At 36.0% G+C, this 15396-nt stretch overlaps 1 protein-coding gene across 2 annotated transcripts; it reads left to right on the top strand.

Annotated features, from left to right (window-relative positions):
* Positions 1-808: 808 nt before the first annotated feature.
* Positions 809-2779, top strand: LOC145070302 (uncharacterized). 2 transcript variants are annotated; one of them, XM_079017240.1, is made up of 2 exons: positions 809-1809; positions 2532-2779. In XM_079017240.1, exons 1-2 carry the CDS (start codon positions 1003-1005, stop codon positions 2607-2609), a joined length of 885 nt encoding a protein of 294 aa, XP_078873366.1. In that variant the 5' UTR covers positions 809-1002; the 3' UTR covers positions 2610-2779. The 2 variants fall into 2 exon arrangements, with proteins under 2 accessions (XP_078873366.1, XP_078873367.1); XM_079017241.1 differs by having other exon boundaries at positions 816-1859.
* The last annotated feature ends 12617 nt before the right edge of the window (positions 2780-15396 follow it).

The raw sequence follows: 15396 nt of genomic DNA, 5'->3' as shown, positions 1-15396 counted from the left end.
TCCCTGTTTTACCTAAAAATACTATTTTCCCTTTGATTTTTTTAATTTATTTAAATAAACACACCCCTAACCCCACCCTCTCACCTTACCTTACCTACCCCATAATTTTTTCCTATTTAAATAATAGTATTTTTAGGTAAAACAAGGACCAAACGCGTAACAAAACAAACAATAGGGACCAAACGCGTAACAAAAGCAAATAATAGGAACCTTCCGAGTTAAAAAATTAAGTTAGGGACCAAACGTGCAAATTACCCCAAACCATAGGACCATTCGTGTAATTTACTCTTTTTTCTAATATGGATATTGATTTCTATTAACTTGATGATATTAACTATTTAATTTCTAACAATAACCAACCGTTCATGAAAAAAAAACATAGACTTTCGTTTTAGTTATATCATAAAAGTTGGATTCATGAATTTTCATTAAAAAGAAAATGAATTTGATTCTAATTTTAATAAACTTTTCTTTACATTTTTTTTCTGTCAAGAAAAAGAAAAAAAGCACTATTGATCACTTATGATTTATAATAAATAATATGTTTCATAAATTCTGTTGCCAACCCATTTGAGGTATGCATACCCTTCTATTGTAAGACCCATTATAAATTCACACCAAAACATGACTTTTAGTCAATCTACCTCCTCAACCCATCCGCTACTTACCCGATTCAATTAATTCCTATTTTTGTTTTTAAAACAAGTGGAAGGTTAGTTTTTAATTGGTAAATGTGGTTTGAGACAATCAATGCACATGTACAAAGGGTCTTTTAAGAAGCTTTTTTTTTTTTTTTTTTTTTTTTTTTTTTTTTTTTTTTTAGTGTCCAAGTATTTTCCTAGCATGTGAACTTTGGCTAAAAGAGTCATCTTTCTTGGCTCTTCTGCATATTATTGGCTTAAAGATTCTCATAAGTTAGGTTTTAAGTAGTGGGTCTTCCTCAAACTTGAGAAAAACTCAAATCTTTTTGTAGTTTTGATGTGAATTTTTTAGAGGGTAAAAATGTCATCATTGAGTGGTCTAGAGATTGGTTTGTGTTTCCTCTTTGGATGTATCCTGATGCTTCTTTCTGCAGAGCTGTATTATCTTCTATGTTGGAAGAAGAGGGTCTCCCAAGATACAGAAGACATTGAAAACCAACATTTATCCTCTTCCGATTATACCCCTCCTAATCTCTCCTCATACACTTGTTGGAAAACCTCAAAATCCCCCCAAACCCAAGAAAAAGATTTGCAAACATATACCAAACAACAAGATTCCGACATGGGTTTGGGTAAAGATTCGGTGTTAAAGGGATTGGGAGATGAAAGTTTGGATCTTGAACTCATGAGACTACATAACCTAGGTGGGCCACCTAGGTTTCTTTTCACAATCAATGAAGAAACCAAAGAAGACTTGGAATCCGAGAGGAGCAAAATGGGGTCAAGAACGAGAAGCTTGGGTGAGATTCTTGATACTTTAGACACACCATTTTTGTCTCCTGTTGCTTCACCACCATTGAAGCTCCCACAACAACTCAGTTTGGAAGCTTATAATCACCATGGATTAAACCCTCTGTTTGAATCCAATGAAGTTGCTATGAACAAGGCGAAATCCTCACCGCCACCCACATTCAAGTTCTTGAGAGACGCAGAGGAGAAGCTCTTGAAAAGATTGATGCAAATGGAGGGTGACAAAAGAGCAAGTTTTAAGAAATTGGATCAAGATTCTTCAAGAAAAACAGAGGAGAAAGATGGTTCTTTTGTAAAATTGGTTGTTAGTAAGGGCAATAGTGAAGGAGGGCATCGTAAAGTTTCAACACATTCAAAGGTTCTTCCATTGGCTTGATCTACATCAACTTTTACCAATTCCTGAAATGGGTATTGTTTGTTTTTTTCTTTATTATCCAATGTTTTACGTATTTTCTCTCTCTTTTTTTTTTTTTCAATTTCACAAAGATTATATATAGACTTTGTGTTATTCTCCATTATATTATAGAGTATAACATGTCAATAATATAGACAATATTCTTCAGCAAATAATGGCAATCGACATTAGAATGCTTGAGATTTTAATCTAATTTCGGGTAAATTAAATAACAATATTCAAATTCACAAGTTTATTGTATATGCAGTTTTGTTGTCAAATGTTATCATACTCAGTAAAGAGTTTTAAAAAAAAAACTTAAAAAGACCAAAGATTTTAAATATATTTTCATGCTTAGGCTGTAAGAAAGTTAAATGGACAATTGTTAGCTAGACTGGTCCGTTGATTTTAAGGGTGCGATAACTATAAAATGTTCCCTAAATATAGTTTTTTTAGTTATAAACCATACCATAATACTATATAACAATAATCAAAACAAAACGACATTAATTCAATAGATAATCTTAAGGAGTTACATGAATCATGAAACTCTCCTAGTAATTTTTTACGCAAAGCTGTAAAAATTGTCTCTACGGTATGCATTTTTTCTGAAGTTTAGTCCAAACCTCGACTATTTTGGATTGATGGTCATTTTTAGCTATTTTGGATTAATGGTCATTTTCCAGGTGCCTCTAATTTGGTCAAGTGGTCGGGGAAAAAGACCCTCAAAGCCAACCGCATCGCCGGCTGCCTCACCTACATAGCCTTCGCCACGTTATCCGTTGTCATTGTCTTCTGTCACATCTTTCTGAATGGGTCTTGATTTGAGTCGAGTATATTGCTTCATAGCTCAAGTTCTTGGCATACACATGTATTTATCTGTTTCTTATACATATTTTCGATCGACTAATGCTATGTTTGAGTTGTTTTTGAATGTGCGATCGTATCAACCTTGTGGGTTTGATTATGGGTTTTAAGGTTTATAGGAGGGATGGATAGAGAATATGAAGATGGTGATTGTGCTCTAAGCACCAGTGTATCGAAACACATTATTTGGTCAAAGAACATTTCCAGAATCATCTTTTTCGGGCGTTTGAAGATCTGGATTTTTATGTTTTTCTCGATTTGTTGTGATTGTGTTTAGTTTAGAGCATGATCCATTTGGGGGTTCCATAAATTCACTATAGTAAGAAGGTTTGCATAGCAATTTAGGTATGGATTGACTCAAGTAGGGTTTAGTGGCGATTTCATCAGAGATAAACAAAACAAATCTAAGATGAAAATATGGCTTCATTTTTTGTAGATGGGTTCATGAGAGAGAGAGAGAGGTGGACCCTATATTTTAATTTAATAAGACATTAAATTAAATATAACATATATATATATATATATATATATATATATATATATATATATATATATATATCAGGAGGGTACATTAGTCATTTCAGTTTTGTGAGGGACCTAAACCACAACCAAAGTAGCTCAAAATGACTACCAATTCAAAAAAATCGAGGTTTAAACCAACCCTCAGGAAAAAAAAAATGCATACCATAGAGACCATTTTTATAGTTTTGTCATTTTTTATAGAGACATTAAATTTATCCGATCAACTCTTCATAATCAATATTCTATAATATATCATTCATAGTAGCTATTATCGCTAATTCATTATGTATTTGTTGTGACATTGTGAAACATAAATAAAACTTCAACAACTTCAGTTTTTAGAAACTTCTTTCTATAAACTTCATTAGTCAACATGATTCCATAGACAATAATTACATTAGAAAAAAAAATCGATTTTTTCATATATTTAAAACATCAATAAGTTGGTAGTTTTCACTCCGTAAGAAATTGAGAATCAACTTTAACTCCATATAAAATTCATGAGCATCGATATTTAATTGTTCGCTAGACTTAGTGGGTGTTTGGGAGTGTTTTTTAAAATAACTTATCAATTTATTGGTTTTTTAAAAAGCCAATAAGTTAAAAATGTGTTTGCCAAACACTAGCTTTATAGACAAAATAAAATAAAAGATTTTTCCAAAAGGTCATGAATTTCTAGCTTTTCTAAAAAAAACCAATAAGTATTTTAAGAAACAATCTTAAACACGTCATTAGTGTGGCTTGGAAACGGATACAAGCCTACAACATGGCTCAAGATTTTTGTCGTTGGATTTCTTTATTTCTTTTTTATTGAAACAAAAAACTTAAGGAAAAAAAAAAGACTACTGGTTATTGAAATCTTGTTTCAAGAATAGCACTATTGTAACTTTGTTAGAGAGATGTGGTGACATTTTTTTATTATATTTTAACAAGTAAAGGATTCATTTCACTCTAGGTAGATTGTCGCATCGCAGATGGTAAGCATATCCATTCGCGACACAACCTCTATTTTATTTAGTTGGCAAATATCATTTATTTATATTCTTTTGACACAATATCCACAACAATATTTTTTAATTTTGTTAGTATAGTGTACTGTGTACTCCAATATTTTATGTTGCAGGATAGTATATTTTACATGTTATAAAAGAAAATCCGTAATAGTATTTAATAAATTCTATAAGTTTCAAAGACAAATAAAAGTAGCTAATAATATTTCCAATTTTTCATTTTTCACGTAATTGATGATTATTACTCAAATAATATGGGGCGTGTTCGGCAAAACTAGTTGTTAACGGATAACTTGTAGCTTGTAGCGTTTTGTTAAACGCTACATAAAGTAGCATTTGGATTTGGAGCGTTTTATTTAAACTAAACGCTAGAAGTTTGTAGTGTCAAACGAAACTTTCTGTTCAAAACGGAGCGTTTTGTCAAACGCTAGAAGTTCCCAAACATTCCGTACCAAACATGCTCATAGTTTTATATAGCTTATTTATTTTGAAATGAATGAAAATAAAAAATCTATTTCCGCTGACGAAATTAGAGCTCCCAGTTTGAACATTTCCTCTTATCCTTATCTATTAAATAATGTTATTGTAAATATCTTTTTTTTTAATGCTAATGAGATAGAAAATTGTATGATTCACAATAGATCCATCCAAACATGCCCCTCAAAAGAATTTAATTACTGTCAGTTTTATGTAGTGAATATATACATAATATTAATATGTTTAGTGATACAATAACATAAATTGTAGTTTGTATATATTGTTAAGGCGGTAGAAGGTGTTTTTGGAGGTTGTAAGTTCAAATCTTCTTTCAAACATTTACAATATTTTTTTTTTATTTTTGCAACTCTTTTTATATATTTTTATACGGATTATACTTATTATATTATGATGTGAAAATTAAGCACTAGTATTGAGTTGTCCAAGCGGTTGAGTTTTTAACTTTGAGGTCCTTATTTTGAATCTGAGTTGTCCAAGCGTTGAGCTTTTAACTTTGAGGTCCTTATTTTGAATCTGAGTCTTTACATGGGTGTATTTTATTTTGTTTATCAGTGTTTTAATTTGTTTTTTAAAATTCTAAAATTGTTCCACATCGACCATAACAGGAAACATAACTCATATATATCTGCTATATAAACAACACTAGGTGTGACACCCGTGTATTACACGGGTTTATTAAAAATAAAAATTTAATATTAATATATATAAATAATAAATACTCCATCCGTCCCAAAATTATACTCCATCTTTCTTTTTTGATTTGTCCCAAAATAATAGTCTACTTCTAAAAATAAATAACATTTTTATCAAAATATCCTCTCATTATTACTTAACCAAATAAACATTAAATGAAACATTAAATGCAAAGTAAGGACAAAACTGTCATTTTATTATATAAAGTTAGTGGTAATTAATGTTTTTCTTAATCTGTGTGTTTTTGTCTGTGGACAATAATATTGGGACGGAGGGAGTATTTTATAAAATAATGTTGTTCCTTAATAAAATGTAATATTTTGAAGTATTTATGAATGAAATCAAATCATTTTGAGAGAATTTATTATCAAATTAATAGAATGATAACCTTACATATATAACCCATTAGAATTTTTTGAAAAAATTATTTTAAGAAAATTGAGAATTCCCCAAAAAATGACAAGTGGAAAATAACAATTTTAAAAATCCTAGAAAATGACATTTGTCAAAATGAAGAAAAAGATGACAAGTGGCAAAAGTATTTTCATTTATTAGGTAGGATTACACGGGTTTATTAAAAATAAAAATTTAATATTAATATATATAAACAATAAATATTTTATAAAATAATGTTGTTCCTTAATAAAATGTAATATTTTGAAGTATTTATGAATGAAATCAAATCATTTTGAGCATTTATGAGAATTTATTATCAAATTAATAGAATGATAACCTTACATATATAACCTATTAGAATTTTTTGAAAAATTTATTTTAAGAAAATTGAGAATTTCCCAAAAAATGACAAGTGAAAAATAACAATTTTAAAAATCCTAAAAAATGACATTTGTCAAAATGAAGAAGAAGATGACAAGTGGCAAAAGTATTTTCATTTATTAGGTAGGATAAGTTTCTCAATTCTCAACAATTTAAACTTTCGAATGAGTTTTGGTTTAAACCCGAAACCGAGTTTGGAAAATCAAAAAACCAAACTCATTGGTTTGAATTTGTACATGTATTTTGGTTTGCGATTGGAGTAAAGTGCATTATGATTCATCGTATAAAGTTTCAAACTTTCGATTATTTAATCACACTTTAAACGATAAGCATACATGGTGGGCTTTTGCTAATCAGCTCTCATTAAATGATGCGGTGTCCTGCTCACTCTAATTGTTTGCACATGCTCTTGTTCTTTCAATTCTATTTTCTATTAACAACGGGATTAAAATAAAGCTAGAGTACAAAAAGTTATATCTTTTTGTATATTAATAACAAACAAAAGGGATAACGCCATTGAAACCTTATGAATTATCAAGTTTTGGTTAAACTTTTATATCTTTTTTTAGGTATTGTTAGTGGCGGAGTTTTAATCTTTCCTTTGGAGCGTCGAATCGAAAATATATAATCTTTCCTTTGGAAGGCCGAAAATATAATTTATATAAAATTGGTGAATAGGGGTGGCCATAGTCAAAATTTTATATTTTTGGGTTGTGTATAAAATTAAAATATAAGTACTACTTCTGCCAAAAAAAATCGGGAGGGGGGAGGGGGGGCACAGCCCCCCTAGCCCTATAAAAGATCCGCTCATGGGTATTGTAGGGCTTAAACTCCGCTTTTACCTACTATTTCAGACCCCTAACCCATGATAGCTGGTTTTGATGTATACATAAATTTTGTAACACCTAGATATCAAGTAATTTATTTTTGACCCAAAAAGTTAAAATATGTTGCAAAAGAGGTCCCTACACACTTGGGGCGTACGCTTGGCGTAACTCTTTGAAGTGGGACGCACACTTAAATGAGTACGATGGGTGTACTCATTGTGTAACGCCCTGTTCTAAAATATTCATTTATGGAATTTCAGAGGCCAAGGTCAGGGGCGTTTTAGTCCTTTATTAAATATGGAGGTATTATTCGAGAAGTTTTCAGGCCAGGGTGTGTTGTTAGAAACGTAGGGTTTCTCGTCACCTTTTCATGGATATAAAGTTCGTCGGAAACGGATCAAGAATAAAGAAGTCACAACACTTTGAAGATGTTGACAATGATGGCCCCTTAGCGTAAGGCTGGTGTACCCCCATCGTAGAAGAGCAAGTGATCGCGGGTCCGGGTAGGCGTACGCTCAGAGTCTCAAAACCCTAATTTTTAGGGTAAGTCACTATATAAAGAACATGATACCCTGGTTTTCAGCCTCCCTCTCACTCTCACTCAGCTACCACGAAACCCTAAACTCTCTAAAGTGTTCTTGGAGATTGTAAGGCCATTTTGTGTGCATTTTGGTGGTTTTGGGTGGAGTGACCATCTTAAGGTCTCATTGATCAAGGAAGAGCCTTTGGATCCAAGTTCTTTAGCTCAATACATCTTGGATTTGTCAATTATGTTATGGCCGGAGTCCAGCTCATGACGGCCTGGTCGAATTGGGAGAAGTCATAGGTATTATTGCAGGTCAATCTATTGGAGAACCGGGCACTCAATTAACATTAAGAACTTTTCATACCGGCGGAGTATTTACAGGGGGTACTGCAGAACATGTGCGAGCCCCTTCTAATGGAAAAATAAAATTCAACGAGGATTTCGTTCATCCGACACGTACACGTCATGGACATCCTGCTTTTCTGTGTTCTAGAGACTTGTATGTAACTATTGAGAGTGAAGATATTATACACAATGTGTGTCTTCCGCCCAAAGGTTTTCTTTTAGTTCAAAATGATCAATATGTAGAATCAGAACAAGTGATTGTTGAGATTCGCGCGAGAACCTCCACTTTGAATTTGAAAGAGAAGGTTCGAAAACATATTTATTCTGACTCAGAAGGCGAAATGCACTGGAATACTGATGTGTACCATGCACCTGAATTTACATATGGTAATATTCATCTCTTACCAAAAACAAGTCATTTATGGATATTATTAGGGGAGCCCTGGAGATACAGTCTAGGCCCTTGTTCGATCCACAAGGATCAAGATCAAATGAACGCTTATTCTCTTTCTGTCAAGCCAAGATATATTGCTAACCCCTCAGTAACTAATAATCAAGTGAGACATAAATTTTTTTAGTTCGTATTTTTCTAGTAAAAATCAAAAAGGAGATAGGATTCCTGATTATTCAGAACTGAATCGAATGACATGTACGGATCATTCTAATCTTAGATATTCGGCCATTCTCGACGGTAATTCATTTTGGGCATAACAGATCTACTAATTCTTTGATTCCAGTTAGTAAGAGGGATCTTGAACTAAGAAATAGACCCTAGAAACTAAAAAAGGAAGCTCCTGAAGGTATAAAGTTTCTAACTTTCCTCTTAGAAGCTTAGATCTAGATCTAGGGAGCTTTTGGGATCTTTTTAGGTCCAAAGGTTGGACCTTCAAGATGTAACTTCGCCTTCAAGCTTGGGATTGCCACCCTTAGAGCTAAAAGTTCCCCATAAGCAGTAAAGTCTCGATCTTTATGGTCCCAATGAGCTCATGCATGAGATCTAGCCTTGGTTTTAGAAGAGTATGGTCACCTTTTTAAGTTTGAGTGTATTTGGTGGATTGCAAGTAACCAAGTTAGTGACTTTATGGACTAAGACATCAGTAAGGACCTGGATCTGAGTTAGTAGCCTCTGGAGTGGGATATTAAGCACTTAATGAAAAAGTGTCTTAACAGGATGGTTACGTCGAGCGCAAGTGAAGGTACGCCCCGCGTACTCACTAGCATACCAGTACACTTAGCGTACAATGGAGTACGCCCAACGTACTCAACAGAGTTGGGATTTGTGCATATTAGGCCTCGGTGTAGGTTGTGTTGTGGATTTTGGGCCTGCGAGCCATAGTGGGCCATCAGAAGACAGTTAGATTATGGGCCAGGGACATTTTTGGGCTTAAGTAGGGCCCATATGAGGAGTTAGGCCCAATTTAGAAAATTGGGCCATTAGTGGGCCTTTAGTGGGCCATTGATGGACTTAGAAGAATTAAAGGGTTTGGGCCTTGGTTATGACCCACACCATAGCAGGGGGTAAAATAGTCATTTTACCCGTAGAAGGATCCTTATTCTGATTTAGTGTTTTAATTGGTCATGATAGCCGGGGAGCAGTCGGAACAGCAGTCAGGGATTTCTTACTCATGCTTTCAGCAGTTAGATCTTTGAGGTGAGTTTCCTTCCAGTAGGAACGGGTCTACGGCCACAATGCCGACCCGTCTAGTTAGCAGTAGTTTTCGGACCTCGGTCCGATGCAGTAGTTCAGTGTGCTTGATGTCTTTGTGATTCAAGCATGTTTTTGCGTTATGTGTTCTGAACTTCGGTTCGATACAGTATACAGTATATGTGATCATGCTAGTTGATATGTTTATGCTATGTTATGTTCAGTTAGTTCGGGCTTCAGCCTGATGCAGTTAGCCGAATTTCGGTCTGATGCAGGGGGCAAGGCCCTAGTTAATCCGGGCTTCGGCCCGATGCAGTTAGTCGGACTTCGGTCCGATGTAGGGGTCAAGGCCCCAGTTAGTCCGGGCTTCGGCCTGATGCAGTTCCCGGACTTTGGTCCGATGCAGGGGGCAAGGCCCCAATTAGTCCGGGCTTCGGTCCGATGCAGTGGGCAAGGCCCAGTATGTGCTTATTATGTTATTGTATGGTATGTGGTAGTTTGGGGGAGCTCACTAAGCTTCGTGCTTACAGTTTTCAGTTTTGGTTTCAGGTACTTCCGCAAGTAAAGGGAAGAGCTCGGGATGATGGCATCGCACACACCACAACTTCAGTTTTTGTCCTGGGAGTTGATTTAGCTTTTCATAGATATGATTTGATACAGTCTTGATACAGTTTTCTCGTGATACTTTGTTATGGTTTTGAGATATTGACGTATGGGTTTTTACTTTATGGTATTGATATAACGATTTTAGTAATGATTAAACAAAATTTTTGGGTCGTTACAAGTTGGTATCAGAGACTTGGTTTGAGGGATTCGGATATGCTTTCGAGTGTATTTGAACTCAAACTAAGGACACGGTAAAAGATTTTTCAAAAGAAAAGTGTTTTCAAAAGAATTTTTGAGGAAAGGACTTAAAAAGAAAAGAGTTTTGAAAATGAGAAAAGGGTGTGGTGCATGCGATCAACCGAGCTCAAGTAAGTACCCCAAAATACCCATACAAGTTTATGTTATGATTATCAGTTAGTAGAATAGCATGATAGATTAGGACTAAGGATCTAGGAGGATGCCTTATGTGCCTGCTATATGTGTTCCAACTTTATGAGAATTGCATGCTAGTATTGAGTAGACAACAATAGGATAGCATGTTTAGGTTATGCCTGATAGTAAGAGCTTAGCATTGTATGCTAGAACAGCTTCTCTGTAACACCCGTATATCAGGGCTAGTCAATTTAGAGACAATAAGAGTCAAAAATGACTTTTTGATAGAAGATTATTTAGGATGAATAATCCTAACTAAGTTGTAGTATATGTTACAAGGTTTCCGTACATATAAAGAACGCCAAAATCCGAGTTATAACGAAGAAGTTATGACCTGTCGAAGTCTCGCGACAGAACCGGCACGACACAGCACGACGTAAAAAAAGAGAATTTACGTTAGAGCGATATTTAGCCTTAGCAATCTAAACGAGAATCGAAGATCTCGTTGTTGGTATCGAAGCGATAAAAAGTTAGGCGAGAACGGACGTCAAACGAAGAAGTTATGAATTTATAACGAAGTTTTCTGTCGCGGCCTATTAAAAATAAATAATAAAAAATAAAAGTCAAAATTAGCCGACGGAGTCTAAACGAAAGTTGTAGAGCGTAGTCTCACCTTCGCGTGGATATAAAGAACGTCGAAAACGGAGTTCGTATGAAGAAGATATGAATTTCCGAAGTTTATTAATCATTTTGTATTTAAATTTAAAAGGAAATTCGGAAGCATTATCCGAAGGAGTCACCGGTCTGATCCAAGGTACGCGCCGCGTACTCGAGTACGCCCCGCGTACTCCGAAGTGTCGACATTCGTAGCAAGTGGCTTCGGATGACGCACGCAGTGACGTTTTTCGGACCAGTACGCCCCGCGTACTGGCGTACGCCCCGCGTACTCCGAGGCTCCAGCCTCCTATAAATAGGATGCGAGGGCAGCCGACCCAATTGCCAATTTCTTCTCTTCTCTCTCCCGTTTTGCATCGTTTTGCGTGCCAGAAATACCCCGACGCCCCGGTATTATTCTCTAGCCCCGAGGCAAGTCCCGAGATCCCGAAGATCCCGAGAAGTGCGGTTCCCGAGCCGAAGCTCTGCCCGCGAGAAGTTCGATTTTTGTGGAGATCTTCCAGATCTGCGGTGGATTACTACTTCTGCAAGTCGTAGTGCTGTCCGATCATCTTCTGATCAAGTGAGTGTATACTACCTTTCATAAACACGATAATAATACAAGTATGGTTTGAGTGTATTAAGTATATTGTTGTTTATATGTGTGGGTGTGTAGTTGATTTCTTCTAACACATCAATATGAAGTATTTGTTATGAAATACGTGCTATGTGTTTATATGTTATTTGTCTATTTGAGATGGACATGGAAATTGGAGTTTTATACAGGTGTTAAATGATTTAAACTGTGTAAGTATTTATATCTACAAAATTGTTGGGTAGAACAAGGGTAGATGGGATAGTTGGTGACTATGGAGTTAGCGCCTGCCGTTAGATAAACCTTGGTGACTATGGAGTTAGCGCCTATTATTAGATAAACCTTGGTGACTATGGAGTTAGCGCCTATTGTATAAACCTTGGCGACGATGTGACTTCGTGCCTATTTGATGAACCTTGGCGACTATGGAGTTAGCGCTTGTTAAGTAAACCTTGGCGACTATGGAGTTAGCGCTTGTTAAGTGAACCTTGGTGACTATGGAGTTAGCGCCGCTTGAGTAAACCCCGACGACTATGGAGTTAGCGTCTGATAACTATGGATTTAGTACTCGATAGATAAACTTTGGCAGCAATGGATTTCGTGCCGATTCCTTAGGAATAAGTGAATGAAGGATAGTTGGTTCTTAGGGTGAAACCTTAAGAAGATAATGGGGATGGGTATTTGGGTTGATTGTTTGATAATTGAACATAACAAATGTATTATTGTGGGTTGAAAACCCTATATGCTCACCAGGCTCCCAAGCCTGACCCACTCAGTTTTCTTTTCATTACAGGTAATGACACAAGAGTATAAGTCGGCGGACTTGACGAGAGATTTTGGATTATAGATCAGTAGTTGAATAACTATTGTAAGGTCTATTTTATGTTGTTTATGCTTTTGGTCTGTAACGAACATGACATCCCGAGGTTTTATTATTTAATAAAAATACATTCTTTTCGAGAAATGTTTTGATAAAATGGTTATCATATTTTATTTTGGGAACAAATTCCGCAACCGTTTTCTTTAAATGATCACTCTGATTTTGAAAACAAAGCATAAACAAATCGGTCTTTTCTGGCCGTGAAATTAGGGATGTCACAGTTGGTATCAGAGCATTAGTTTAAGCGAACTAGGAATTTGTAGGATTTCTAGACTTAAACTTAGAATGCTAAGCAATGATTGCGGGTTGAGTGTGTCCATTATATTTTAGGTAGTACACCTAAATTGACACAGGCACTATTTTATTTTAGGAAAATTGCCTAAAATGCTTTTACGTGCTAAATGTTTTGTGTGATAGCTATATTGATGCTATTATTTGTTCGGATCTATGGTCTGTTGCCGACCGGATCTGGAAACCTTATGTGTATAGGATTCTAAGCGTACGTCTACGATATTAGAACTAGCATATAAACGTTTCGGAGTGATAAGGATGATTTGAATATCTATCGTGATTAAGGATCTAATTTCACCATATTCGGTGTATAGATCAAAAATGGTGAGAACGAGGAGTGGAGTTGGAAATGCTGATGAGAACAGGAATCAAATACCAGTAATTGAACAAATACCTGTTGTGGCAGAAGCGCCTGAACCAATGACAATGGCCGGAGTTCAAGTGATGATCCAGGCAATGTTGAATAATCAGATGGAAGAAACTAGACGTCTGATCAGACAAAATCGCGAGGAATTGTCAATTCGAGTAGAAGAGCCCGAAGTAAATGGAGGGCATTCTGAAGGAGGAAACTATAGTGGGACCGTTGGTCAAGCCAACCCACCAATAGTTCGCCAAAACAACCAGGATAGAGGAAATGATGGACGTGGATGCAAGTACAAGGATTTCATGGCATCCAAACCACCATGTCTTTCTGGGAGCCCGACACCGGTGCAAGTCATGGACTGGATCTCCGAAATGGAGACAATGTTTGAAAGTTGCGAGTGTAGCAACAGACAGAAGACCGCTCTTGCAATCCCTCTGTTAAAATCTGGAGTATTGAGCTGGTGGAAGTTACTGGCTGGTTCAATGCCCAAGGGGGAAGCTAGCAAGATGTCTTGGGAAGAGTTCGTGGAGCAAATGAAGATGCAATACTGCTCTGAGCAGGATCTTCTGGAAATCAACAATGAGTTCCAGAATCTGAAGAAAGGAAAATTGAGCGTTACTGAATACGCTACGAGCTTTACGGAGAAGATGAAGCTTATTCCATACCTAATTCCGACTGAACTTTCCAAGGTCAACAAGTTTGCTAATGGATTACCAGCGGACTTTGGTCCGATAGTCAAACAAGCAACCACTCTGAAAGCCGCCATCTGGGCAGCCAAAAATGTTGAGACCCAAATAAAAGAAAAGGGTCTGGAAAGGGCTGAAGTTGGAGAGAAAAGGAAGCGTGAAGGATCTTCAATAATCGATAAAGAAAGTAAATTCTCGAAAACTGGAGGAAGAGATGAGGCTAAGTGGTGTGAGAAGTGTAAGAAGAAACACTTCGGGAAATGTAGCGAGGAGATGACTTGCTACAAATGTGGGAAGACAGGGCACTATGCCAACAAGTGCGCACCTAACAAGAAGATGTGCTATAGGTGTAATGAAGAAGGTCATATTTCTAAAGACTGCCCACAGAAAAACACACCTCCACAGCCAAGGGCATTCAACATGTTCCTCAACGAAGCAGAAAGGGATGGGAGGGTTAAAGGATGAAGACTTCATATTAATATATAAAGTCGGTAAAGTCTGTATTAGGAAGCATAGCCTGTTAGAGGCATAGTATAGGGTGAACTTGAACTTTTGTGTAATAGTTTCAAGAATTAATATAAATCCTAGTTTTGTTATCTGATGTGTTGAATGATTATATGATTTATGTATGGTGACTTGGTTAACTGCGAGACAATACTTGGGACGAGTATGAGTAGGTGTGAATGGTAGTAGAGATCTATACTATCGGAAGCACAGGACTCACGCTTGGATCGGGGGAAGTCACAAGGTTATCAAGAAGCTAGTAATTGATTCCGTTTTATTCAAGTATGTCATTACCATTGTTTCGGTAATGTCTAGTAAGATAGTTGTTATTCCGACCCTAGGGGTCATATCAATTGAGTCCGACTATGATGAGAGGTCATCGGGACACGACCCATCAGGGTTATTACTTAGAATGGAGAGATAACTTATGGAGTCAATATACGAATCCTATTTCGTTGATGATTCCGGGACGTAATCATCCTAAGGGGGAGATAATTGTAACACCCGTATATCAGGGCTAGTCAATTTAGAGACAATAAGAGTCAAAAATGACTTTTTGATAGAAGATTATTTAGGATGAATAATCCTAACTAAGTTGTAGTATATGTTACAAGGTTTCCGTACATATAAAGAACGCCAAAATCCGAGTTATAACGAAGAAGTTATGACCTGTCGAAGTCTCGCGACAGAACCGGCACGACACAGCACGACGTAAAAAAAGAGAATTTACGTTAGAGCGATATTTAGCCTTAGCAATCTAAACGAGAATCGAAGATCTCGTTGTTGGTATCGAAGCGATAAAAAGTTAGGCGAGAACGGACGTCAAACGAAGAAGTTATGAATTTATAACGAAGTTTTCTGTCGCGGCCTATTAAAAATAAATAATAAA

This window comes from Lactuca serriola, chromosome 8 (genome assembly GCF_051521515.1).
Source record: "Lactuca serriola cultivar US96UC23 chromosome 8, Lser_US96UC23_V15, whole genome shotgun sequence".
In the NCBI taxonomy this organism is placed as follows: domain Eukaryota; kingdom Viridiplantae; phylum Streptophyta; class Magnoliopsida; order Asterales; family Asteraceae; genus Lactuca; species Lactuca serriola.
The sequence above is the reverse complement of the archived record's forward strand: the minus strand, read 5'-3'. Positions and strand labels throughout refer to the sequence as shown.

What these genes read in the sequence shown, in the direction of transcription:
- LOC145070302 (XM_079017240.1), top strand. Translation starts at nt 1,003, where the DNA reads ATGTCATCATTGAGTGGTCTAGAGATTGGTTTGTGTTTCCTCTTTGGA. An exon ending in AAGTTTCAACACATTCAAAG is followed by an intron (nt 1,810 to 2,531) that starts GTTCTTCCATTG and finishes GTCATTTTCCAG; the next exon opens with GTGCCTCTAATTTGGTCAAG.